The 12,506-nt window shown below is 48.6% G+C and overlaps 1 protein-coding gene across 1 annotated transcript in view; it reads right to left on the bottom strand.

The window, feature by feature from the left end:
• Window positions 1-10,917, bottom strand: part of FAM105A (family with sequence similarity 105, member A) — a 20,314-nt gene extending 9,397 nt beyond the window's left edge. The window contains exon 1 of the mRNA XM_005871064.2: window positions 10,863-10,917. Within this exon, the coding sequence (XP_005871126.1) occupies window positions 10,863-10,917 (55 nt within the window). The remainder of the gene's footprint in view (window positions 1-10,862) is intronic.
• Window positions 10,918-12,506: the final 1,589 nt, after the last annotated feature.

Below are 12,506 nucleotides of genomic sequence, written 5' to 3'. Positions count from 1 at the left end.
GAGAGAGAGAGAGAGAGAGAGAGAGAGAGAGAGAGAGAGAGAGAAACATTGATCGGTTGCTTCCTGTACACTCCCCGACTGGGGATTGAGCCCGCAACCTGGGCATGTGTCCTGACCAGGAATCGAACCCTCATGGGATGACACTCCAACCAACAGAACCACACTGGCCAGGGCTACGATATTCTTTTTAAAGAATGCATAACATTGCAGTCTAAAGACAGACCATCACCTCCCTAGCCATTGCCTAATTGATAAACACTTTCCTGTTTCCATTTTCTACTTACAAACATTGCTGAGACAAACATTCCCCAACAGCCCTTGTGGCTCATGACAGCTCTTAGGATAATTTCAAGAAGAGGAAACTCTGGGTCAAAGGGTGTGCACATCTTTAGTTTTGACAGATGTTGCCAAAGTGCCTTCCAAAGCAACACTGCCAATTAACACTCCCACCCGGGCCCGGGAGCGCCCATTTCCCTGAGTCCCACACCAGCTATGAATTATCACTGCAATCTGCACTTCTTCTTTTGGGAAGAGCCTTTCACAGCATCTGCCTGCCTCCCACTGGGCGGTCTCATCTGCCCATGGACTTGGAGAGCCCGTGGCCTCTCAGGTGGGGCTTGGCTGCGCCCTCAGAGTGGCTCTGCTCCCACGTGTCACAGACTCCATCTGACCTGCTGCATGCCTCAAGCCACCATCTGGCCACTAGGGTATTTGATTTGAGACCCCACACAGGGCCTTCTGAGCATGAGGCCTGTGATGCAGCTGCCCAGGCCTCCAGCAGGACTCACTGCAAGTCATGGTTCTCCCTGTTCCTACACACACACACACACACACACACTTCTCTGGCCTCCGGTCCTTATCCTCAAAATGAAACCCTGCCTCCAACCCAAGAAAGGGTGATAGTATCAACTTATCAGAAAAACACATGAGGCTCAATCCCACCTTCTCAGGCATGCCTAGAACAGAAGCCTGAACTCCCGCTGCCCTCTACCTGGTGTGCCCACCGTTTTTGGTCAAATGACTCAAACCAGGTTATCTTGCCTTTGAGTTACGTAGCTGAGGAATCTTCCAATCAGCTTTGCCACTGCAAATAAAGCCTTTAAAGAGAGAATTAAAAAAAAAAATTCCTGCATGTGTCAGTAACTGGATGACCACTCAAAACAGCAGATAGGGAACACCATAAGTTAGGGGCCTCACAAACACTATCGTGAGCCCAACTTTGATGATGCCCCGTCAAATCTCATTTCCTCAAGCAGAGCTGAGAGTGCATCAAATTCTCTGTGTCAGAGTCTTCACCTGGGTCCCCCTTCTGCGGGTCTGCCACGGAGAACTCAGCAACTGTCTGCCCACCACCCCCTCCCCCCGCACCCTCCACCCTGGGGAAGTCCTCTCCCTAGCACGGAACTGGCCTCGTGGGATCTGACACTAGTGGGAAGGGAGAGAAGGTCCCACCACCAGGGATTCAGTCATCCGACATAATAAACAGAGCAGCCAGAGCAAGGGCAAGAAGCGAAGGGAGTGTGGGTGGCAGGAGGCTTTGGAGAATCGCCAGGTAGTGAGGGTGGCAAGGAGATGCAGGAAACAGAAGCATTGCCGGGAATTACAGATTTGATCCTCTTTAACGCTCGTCAAGTGACAAAAATGGACATTTCTTTTTAATACTTTTGGACTGGACCACTTGGGTGGTGGCTGAAAAGAGGTGCAATATACAAGCACCAGGTGTTTCTATCATATTAGAAAGCAGATTAACTAGTTCTCATACGTTGCCCCCGTCATCAGTACTCAAACACGCCCAGAGACCCCAACCCACACTATCAGAAGTTACACTTAGTAAAGACTCCCCTGAGTAATTCCCAGAACCTCCTGAAATCAACAACGTGGCTGAGACTAAAATCTCATCTGTGACCTCAGACTATATATGGCAGATGGGACCACAGACTAAAACTGGGGGGAGAGAAATGCCACCGTTTCTTGTGGTAAAATTCTACTTAGAATTTTTTTCCGTTCGCTAAAATGTACCAAAGCTGAAATAATTCAAACAGGAAACCAAAAAGAAAAAAAAAAAAAGAAAGAAAGAAAAACACCTGAAAACAAAACTAAAAGACACTGAAGAGCCGGAAACCGGGTGAGCGTGCGGAGACCCCCGGGAGCCCCAGGCTCGCTCTCACGGAAACTCCTCAACGTCTGGTTGGCCTGGAGCTTCCACGCTGCTCCAGGCCCTTTCCTACTTCCCCTTCCCTGGCCTGCCACTGCCCCTGCTTCTCCTCCCCATCTCCGCCTGCAGCACAGCAGGGCCTGGAGCCCTCTGTGCACTAAACTCCCAGCCCCGGGACTTGCACCTGAAGCAGAGATGGTGGGTCAAGGGCTACCAAGTGGGCCACGGAGGGGAAAATTAGGCCTGAGCTAAAAGGCAGCTTCAGTGCAATGTTGGAGACAGCAGAGGGGATGAAGATATATACATACATTAAAATGATCTTGCTAAAAAAATGGAAGGTAAAAAATGCTAAATTTAATTTAATAAAGACACCAGATATTTCTATCTGCTGCAATGCCATGTCATGGTTAATCACCAGGAGATGGAAGAAAGGAAGAAAGAGTGGCCAAGAGAGACCGGTGGATTAGGAAGCAGACAGAGGGGGTGGGGAGGCGGCACTCCCAGGCAGCTGTAACTCCCCCTGTGGCAAAGCAGTGGGGGGTGCGGGCGGAGTGCAGAAGGGAGGACACACACACACACACTCACACGCACATCAGAGGTGTTGGGTAAATTTTCCACACTTTTCTGAGCTGTGTCATGGAACACTAATCCCTTTGAAAAACACGACTCCTTCTGGGTGATTCTGATCAAGGGAAGGAGGTGCCACAGAGAGAAGTACACTGGGCCAAGCGGGCAGGGAAGGGCCTGGAAAGACCTTCTTCCCCGTGCCCCTCACCCTTTGCTTATACTTCTTCCCATGTGGACTGGGCGCTGGGCTGGCAGGCAGTGAAGTGACATGAAAGATACACAGCCTGTTCGGCCGGGTGGCTCAGTTGGTTGGAGCGTCATCAGTAAGAGAGGGGGGGGGGGGGGGGGGGGGGGGGGATACATACAGCCTGCCCCAGGGAGCTCATGATCTGGTGTTGTGATGTCTTCCCATCAGGAAAGGCTACTGGTCAGCTTGTCCAGGCCCACAATGCCACCACCCACGCTCCCCGGGGTCAGCGCTTCCTGGTGTGGGGGACTGGCCAGGACACAGAATAACACAAGCCCTGGGATGCCCAGGCAGCAGCAGACCTCCATTCCCCAGTGGGCCAGCTCTCTCAGGTCAGTGTGAGAAACTCAGAGGCTTGAGAATAAAGCATTCGTCCAAGCAAACTCAGCAATATGGGAACAGAATGATGGACATGCAGAACATATCCTGATAGGCCATCAAGGTTTCTAATAATTGGGAGCACTGGGAGACTATGAGAGATTTTCCAAGGGTCAGCACGGCCGTGTGAAAAACTGAGTTTAAATGGTCTTGGCTCTTGTAAAACCATAGGACGGTTGTTTTTATATCAGTCAGGGGAGAAATATTTAGGAAAAAAAATTCTCTTAATAAACCTCTGAAATGGTGACGTCAAAAGACTTTCTGTATGCTTTTGCATTTCAGGTATTAGTTCTGCTCAATTAAGAAACGACAGTTTTCCACTTAGTAAAGTGCTATGACCAACAACTACAAGATCCGTATCACTGAGCAGGAGAAGTACCCAGTGAAAGGCTTTTATCTTGAAAGTCATGGCCAGCAAGACATTCCGTGGCAGCCCTGTCGTGCAACCTACTTCAGCGTTTAGCACAACCCCCACAGGACTGGGCTTGTTTTACCAGGGCTCCGGCGAAACTAGGAGTGTCGGTAATACAACAGGAAACTGCTCCTTGCCAAACACTGAGAAGTGTGTGTGTGTGAGTGTGTGTGTGTGTGTGTGTGTGTGTGTGTGTGTGTGTGTGTGTGATACCATCAGAGCTCAGATGTGTTTATTTATTTATTTATTGGGCACATCTTTAGGAGTGTTAAATGCAACCCGTCATATTAAAAGGTCTAAGTTTATTTGTCTAACCATGGAAGGGTTTTAAAACCCACCCAACTACTAAATCACAAAGCTGCAGGTGGGATAAGCTTCAGGTGAGGAGCAAGGTAATCCTTCCCGGGAAATCCCAGAACTCCAGGGTCACTTCAGCCAGCCAGCCAGCAGGCTCCCTGGCTGGGTACAGGCAATGGGTTTGGCAAAACAGGCCCGGGACTCTGCCACTTTCTAGCTGCGGGACCTCAGCTAAATTACTCCGCCTCTGTGATCCGCAAGAGTCCCCCCAACGGCAGAGACCAGAAGTGACGACTGAGAATTGGAACACAATCAGCCATGAGAGAGTGCCCGTAACCACAGGCACTAACCCCGTAGATGCAGACTCTCCAGTCCCTGATACAGTCTCCCCTCCGTCTCCTCTTGGACAGTGTTACATCCCTCTCCGCATGGGCACTCACTCTCTTCCGTGGGAGTCCACTTCCTTTTCTGGAATGTTTCTCTCTTCCTGCTCAAAACCAATCATTACTCTATGAATATAGATTAAGCTCCTCTTGCAGGCCAAAAGCTGATGCTACAGTTGTGAACACAACAGACTAGACTATTGTAGGGGCGATTCTCAGATGGACCCTCCAGGTGTGTTTGGAGCACAACCACGGCCAGGGCCCAGAGGAAAGGAATGTGGCTCTGTCAGCAGAGGTAACATGGGAACCGACCTAGACCTGTGTCAGATGAGGGGCAGAGCTGAGACCCTGAGGATGGACCAGAGTTCCTGGGGCCAGGAAAGGGAGGGGAGGCCGGCCAGGCTCAGGTCAGCAGGGCCTTTAGATGCGGTGAGAGACACTGGCGTTTAACTGAAGAGCAAGGAAAGCGCCCTAAGGGTTTTAAGCAAAAGGCTGATGTGATCAGATCTGTAACCACAATTTAAGTCGTTATTGCTTGGGGTCATGAGACACGTCTGATTCCTGTCTGATTCCTCTTCTGTATGACAAGCTTTCAAATCTTTCACAGAATCACAGAATGCTTTGCGCTGAAGGCACTGGAATGCCACTGGCTCTCCAAGGCCTGATTCCCTTCCCCAGGTGCTCCCTCTGTGCTCCGCCCACACTGTAGGTAGGCCCACACTGCAGGTAGGCATATTCATGACGCGTCCCCCACTGGCCTGAAGGCACCTCTAAGGTGAAAGCTGACTCTTCATTCACTGTGCACCTGGTCACCTGAGGAGCTGTCACACCCATCTTTGAGGTGAAGACACTGAAGCCCAGAGAAAGCAAGAAGTCTGAACTTGAACCCATGTGTTCTGACTCAAGGTCAGGGTGCCCTCTGAACTAAACTACATACATACTGCCTCCACTGAGTGATTCTCTTCCAAGAATTCAAAACAACGAACAAGCATGAACTTAGAAGGCAGCTATCACTTCCAGTAGATTAAACCTTCTCTGAACCAGTGCTCACATGCCATGGTTTGCACTGTCCCAGCCACTCTTCACTGTCTCTTCCTTGTCCTAGCCACTCGTCTCTGAACCCAGGAACCATCCCCGGCAACCAGACGAGATGTTGGGATGGGCCCACCATGGATGGAAGCACACGGTAGAAGCTCCCTGTCCTCCCCACAAGTCTTTACCTCTCTCCTCTCACAAGCCCATCTACCTTTACGTGATCCTTCAGGGCTGTGCTCCTAAAGAGAAGCCGGTGGCCTCAACACCATCACATCACACACGAGAGCTCTGTACTCCAAGTCTATGGCGCAGGAACATCAACACCACCTGGGCACTGAGAACCACAGTCCAGGGCGCCTGCGTCTACAAGACCCCAGGCCTCCCACGCACACGGAGTCTGAGGCGCCTGAGATTCTCTGAGGAGCAGAGAATCACCCGGCCTGGCTGCCCTGGGCATTTTCCCATTAACTTTTTAAGTTCCCAAGTGATTCCAATGTATTGCCGGTGCTGAGAGACAGAGCGGTGGGGTAAGGCTGCCTCCACCCTTGGCTGTTGCTGTTATCTCCAATATATCATCACATGCCAATTCATTTCCAAAATCACGGTTAAGAGAAATCATGCAGATCAAGGAAAGTCTCACTGGTCGTGTCATCCAACTGCGTGCAAGAGCGGCCTGTGCTTTGCACCTCTTCTGTTGGCCCATGTGAGGGGTGACATTTACCAGTCAGCTGTTGTTTTTCTATGGCTGGGAGCCACCTTACCTATAAAGGACCTTTCCTGAAATTAATAATAAAAGAGCCCAACTATTAATGTGACCTCCAGGGAGGTGACCAACTCATCCTGGCTGGCCTGGGACTCTCCTGGTTTTAGCACTGAAAGCTCCATGTCCCAGGACATCCCTCAGTCCCAGGCAAACTGAGACAGTGGTCACCAGTCTGGGGTCCTCGGGGTCTGACCCGGGACCCTCTTCCTAGCCACCTCCCACCCCTCATTTTCTGTCTCTCAGCTCAAGTGTCACTTCCGTGGGCAAAGCTTCTCTGCCCATTCCCAACCCTCAGGCTTGGTCAGATCCCTGGTACCTTCTCCCACAGCACACGGTGTCCCTTTCCCCCACAGCTCTTGCCCCAGTTTATACAAGTGTGTTTGTGTTTGATTGGCGTCTGTCTCCCTATGTAGACAAACGTCTTAAGGACTGCAACTGTGTCTGCTTTCTCTCTGCTTTCTTGGTGCTGAGCAACACTATGGGCCGTCAATAAATATTTGCTGAATAAATAAAATGGATCCATGTAATCCAGATCTAGTCCATATGTCTCCATCCCAGAAATGCCAGTGTCCTCTCTCTCTCTCTCTCTCTGGTATGTACCTACTCAGAATAAAGTACATTCCATCCTCCGTAGGTGCTGGATGTAGCCATGTGAGTGAATGCTCAGTGTTGTGTGCAATTTTCAGAAGGCTCTGTTGAGAGGGGTGTGTTTCTTGCCCTTGCTCCTCCAGACTAGCTGGAATGTGAGTGTGATGACGGATGTTCAGCAGCCATCCTGGACCAGAGAGTAACTGTGGGCGTGGAAGCTATGCATGGTAGAAACAAAGTGGAAAGAGTCTGGCCCCTAACACCATGGAGCCCATTCCAGCCCCGGAGAGCCACCTGTAAGCTCTGACATGGGAGAAATTGATTCATTTGTTTGGAATTGTTCTGTTATTCCACCATACCTAATTCCACCCAGTAGCCTTGATCTTGGTGGTGGTCCCTTCCGACTTTTACCACGTATGTCAGAAACAGGGAGCCGCCAGTGTGTTTTCTCTTCCCTTAACTACACTCACGACAATGGAAAGCAGGAAGTGAGAGTGTGAAGTGGTCACCTAGTGGGATGGTTGGAAGGTAGTGGAACGAGCAGGCACCAGGCAGTCGGGAACTCAGGGTCTCGTCCTGGAGAACTGGGCGACTCTGGACCTCAGCTTCCTCCCCTCTGAGCAGACACCAGGGGGCCAAGCCATTAACCACTATTTCCTTTCATCCTCTAAAGGCCTCTTTATGTTAATGTGCTTCAGAGTTCTGTTGGAGGTAGACACATCGGGCACCAGGCACAGGATTTGTGATGCAACTGAAAGTCAACTAAACTCAAAATACTCCTCAGAACTCGTACCACAGGAAATATGCCCTGAGCATGTACAGTAGACACTTGAGAGCTTGACAAATACTAGCAAGTACTCCAACCTTCAGAGGTTGACCTGAACCATAGTTTTGATAAAGAGCCTTCCATGGAGGTGACCAGTTTCCAAAAAATAGCAAGAAAAAAAAGGAAGATAGAAAAGACTGGGACAGAGGCGAGAGGGAGTCACGTGTTGTAGGCTCCACATTTTGAATGAATCAATCAACGAGGTATAAATGGGAGAATTCACTGGAACATTGAAGCATGACAAAATGACATTCAGGCAGGTCAGCAAGCATTGGCTGTACAAGGTCTATCATGACAATCAGCTAAGTACCCAGAACTGAATACTGGGACATATCATGGAGAAAACCGATCTAATAAATTCTCTCTCAGTTCAGATGATTCTTCTCTCTGTTTCAGATGCAAAACTGAGACCCAATGTTTATACTAATAATTCCATTGGCTACGTTTGCATTTTAAAGTGAGCAGCCAAACCAATCCTTAGCTACAAACTGAACTCCTCGTTCATTTTTTAAATGCCAAGTAAAGTGACAAAGATCTGATCTTGTCCACGGACATCAGTGCCATCCAGCCCCTCATGCCTAGATGGGGACTGATTACATTCAGCCCACGCAGGCACTGGCTTGCCATCTCTTCCACTTCTCCTTTCCTATCAGCCCTTCTGCTTCCTGCACGGCCTTTCGACCTGTCCTAACAGTCGACTTGGAAGACACAGAGCATTGAGTTCTCATGGCACTTTAGCGATCACACAGGAAAGCCGAGGCCTTCTTGTCACAGGTCAACAAATACATACACCTATGATTTGCCAGGCGTTATTCTAAGACTTAAGGAAAGATTCTCTCTTTACCAGGTAAGAAAGAATTTTGTTCACTTCTCTTCGTCTTAGGAGACTAAATGCTCCGAGGAACACTCCCTGTCCTGGCTTAGAGGAGGAGACACAAATTGTTCCAAGCATGTACCCTGATGAACTCCCTCCACCAGCTCCCAGCCCACCTGGGTCCTGAGCCACGCAGGAGCTGGTCTGTATGCTGAGGCTGTCCCAGACCTGGAGAGCAGGGAGCTCACGTCCACTGTAATGGGGACCAGAGCGGGCAGCCTGCTTCTCTTTTCCTGACAGTCAACCCTTGACGCTGAATGAGATTCTGCTTCTCTCTGAATGGGGCCAGGTCTCCCTTAAAAAACTGACTTCCAATTACTTTATTACTCCCCCTCTTAGAAGACTAACCCTATTATTCATTAAAAAAACAATAACAGGGCAGCCCTAGCTGGTTTGGCTCAATGAATAGAGCATTGGACTGTGGACTGAAGGGCCCCAGGTTCAATTCTGAACAAGGGCACATGCCGGGGTTGTGGGCTCGATCCCCAGTAGGGGGCATGCAGGAGGCAGCCAATCAATGATTCTCTCTCATCATTGATGTTTCTCTCTCTCTCCTTCTCCCTTCCTCCCTGAAATCAATAAAAATATTTTATTTTTAAAATATTAACAGTAACAGGGCAAGCAAAGAAAGACTTAATAAGTTAGTGCCAGCAACAGCACTAACAGTACTCTTGATAGCCTAGAAATGGACCTATAACATTTTTCTATATTCTTATTTTAAACATGATGCCACCTGTCTATTCTGGCTCCAATTAAATAAAAAAGTAGATAAATGAAACATGACTAGAACAAAAGATTACTGGCAAAATGAGTGTGTAAACAAAAACTTTTCTCTGTTGGTTTATTGTGAAGTGACATCTAAATATTCTCCCATTAAAATAATTACAAATCAATAAATGTGTATGGTATACAACCCTGATTTTCAAAAATGGATTGTCCCAAGCAACTGAACCGGAGGATTCAAGTGGACAGGAGAGAAAGGCCAAATACAACTGGTCCGATAACTCCTCCGAGTTCCAGAGACTCCGATAGCCATGTATGAGGAGCTGTGCCTGCAGGAAATTTTAGCGGCTAACAATAACTTTTCATAATCTCTCTTCTCCTGTACCTCAGACCTGAGAGATACCTGGAGCAACAACAATGGTATAAAGATGATAACCCAACTTTACTTTAGAACAGCGTAAGTGTGATGCCGTAACCTTGGAAACTAGAGTGCTCTCGGGTATAAGCCTGCACTGTTTCAGGAGACAGAAGCAGGCGGGTGGTTACGAGTCTGTTGTGGGTGGAGTCACGCCGCCAGGGTTTGAATCCTGGCCACCACTTACTAGCTGGAAACTTTGAGCAAATTCCATAACCATTCTGAGCGTCACAAAGTGGCACTTAGAAAGATTACATAAGACTATCCGTGGGCATGGTCTCGTGTCCAGCACCAAGAAGAGAACTAAAATGTCCAATGTTATTGTGATGGGGACAGCACTGGGTGCTACAGGCACATAGGACAGCACCCACCCACTCCAGGGAGCCAGGTGAAGAAAGGTCACTGTCAATTTAATAATTGTGCCAGTCAAGAATGTCTACTTAGCTAAAACACCTGGTACCAAAAGTTACATTTTATTTAGCATTTAATCTATCTAACAGAAAAGTTGAGAGTAGAAGTATAAAGTGGGGCAAACAGGCTGCAAAAACATCAACTATGAACCACTGGCTTTAAGCATCCTGTTGTGTGTGTGTGTGTGTGTGTGTGTGTGTGTGTTTAATTGCAGTGTTTGTTTTTTTCCTAAGCCCTCAAACTATTTTTTAAGTATATTTTTATTGATTTCAGAGAGGAAGGCAGAGGGAGAGAGAGATAGAAACATCAATGATGAGAGAGAATCATTGATCGGCTGCCTCCTGCACGCCCCCTATGGAGGATAGAGCCCGCAACCCGGGCATGTGCCCTTGACCGGAATCAAACCCGGGACTCTTCAGTCCGCAGGCCGACGCTCTATCCACTGAGCCAAACCAGCTATGGCTCAAACTATTTTTTAAGGAAGGAAAATATTTCTCCTTAAGGTATGACTAGCACACAAAGAACCACAGCTACTTACCCCCTCCCCCTTGGCACACACTGCCCACTGCCAGTGCCCCTCCTGCTCCCGGTTCCGCTCCTTGAGAGCGAGGCTTTGAGGGCACTGGAATAAGGTTCTAGAATAAGGGCACAATTCTAAGCACAGACTTGTGTTGAGAAGGGAAAGTCTGTACCCCACAATCCTCATCACTCGGCTTGCCGCTGACCAGCCAGTGGGTTCCAATCTGCCCTCTCTCTTTAACACAGGAGTGCTCACCAGGTAAACTCACCTGCCTGCTTAGTGTGGTACCTGTGATCCCCATGGGAACAGGCCAGACTGGTCATGGCAGGTCGGAAACATCTGCTTCATACATAGAGCCAGCCACACTTGAATGGCTTTGGAATAAAAGAATCCAAGACATTAAGAAGTACACGTTCCACCCTAGCCAGTTTGGCTCAGTAGTTAGAGTGTCCGCCTGTGAACTGAAGGGTCTGGGGTTGGATTCCAGTCAAGGGCACCTACGTGGGTTGCAGGCTCAATCCTTGGTCCCGGTCAGGGCACGTGCGGGAGGCAACTAATCGATGTGTCTCTCTCACATCGATGTTTCTCTCTCTCTGTCTCTCCCCCTCCCTTCCACTCTCTCGGAAAAAATCAATGGAAAAATCTTCAGGTGAGGATTAACAACAACAACAAAAAGAAATACACTTTTTAATTAGCAGAAAAGTCTAGGTGAGAAGGGGGGGTCTTGTACCAGTTTGCATGTGATTCAATTTCCTAAATGGGGATTAAAATGAACTACCTCATGCATAAGGTAACGATAATAATAACAGCAGCTACTCTGTGAGTACTTACTGTTGGCCACGCACGGTCCTAAGCACTTTATAGGCAATAAATGAGCTGACACACAAGCAGCACTCAAACACATTAGCCATGACCTTTATTTCTACACTTTTGTTTAGCATTAGACTCTTCGCTCCAAACCAAATCTTACCCAGAACAGCATATAAAGCAGGAGGGTGGCAGTACAGCTGCTCCGTAGATAGCTTGGGGGGAGAGGGGGGATCCGGCTGATGGGTCCCCCATTCCACACTGGGCAATCCTGCTCCCCCCTCTCCTAGCCAGGCCAGCCCCCAGGGACCACCATGGAGTTCTAAGACTCTGAGCCTCGGGTCTTCCCTCACGATTCTCCTAAACGAACGGATGGATAGTGGTGAAGAAGAGCCACCACTCACTTAAAAAGAAACAGTAAAGATGGCTACCAAATCCCCCTGTCCATCCCTGCCCACTTTGTGAGTTTTCTTCTGCTATTGCCCATTTGCTTTCTATTGTCAAGTATCCCTTGTTATCCTTTGCTATTATCTCAGAAGGAAACCTTCGTCCCTCTCTTAGGGGTAGGTTAAAGAGCTGTGGCATCCTAGCTTTGACAAATGATTGTAAACTTTGTTTTTTCCAAACAGCCCCGACAAAGAAGGGAAACTATGTTCCTACGTCCTCGGAGGTTATGTTTGGGAGAGAAAAGTTTTCCATAACCTGATCCTTGAATTGCATTCTTCCACCGCCACACACCAACTGCAGGCCCCACAGGCTGGAGCAGGGGAAAGAATTCCTGCTGGGCCCACGGTGCTGGCACACCTTGAACGTGGTGCACTGGAAGGAAACATTCCTGGCGATTACGTTAAGCCCAGAGTAGGCACCTTTCCGCCTCTCAAGGCAGCTTTTTCCAGCGGTGACCCTACCTCTATTTCCAACATTGCTTTCTCTGCCAAGATAAGGCAGGGAGAAGGGAAGAAAATAACATAATGAAAAGTTCAAACGAATACACCCACAGGAAATATTTGGCTAATTCTATAATAATCCAAGGTGCAGAAAGGTTGGAAAATGAGTTTATTCTCCAAACTTTTGAGAGTGGGAGGTAAGTCGATCACAGAACTCT

This window comes from Myotis brandtii, unplaced genomic scaffold (assembly GCF_000412655.1).
Source record: "Myotis brandtii unplaced genomic scaffold, ASM41265v1 scaffold328, whole genome shotgun sequence".
NCBI lineage: Eukaryota > Metazoa > Chordata > Mammalia > Chiroptera > Vespertilionidae > Myotis > Myotis brandtii.
The sequence above is the reverse complement of the archived record's forward strand: the minus strand, read 5'-3'. Positions and strand labels throughout refer to the sequence as shown.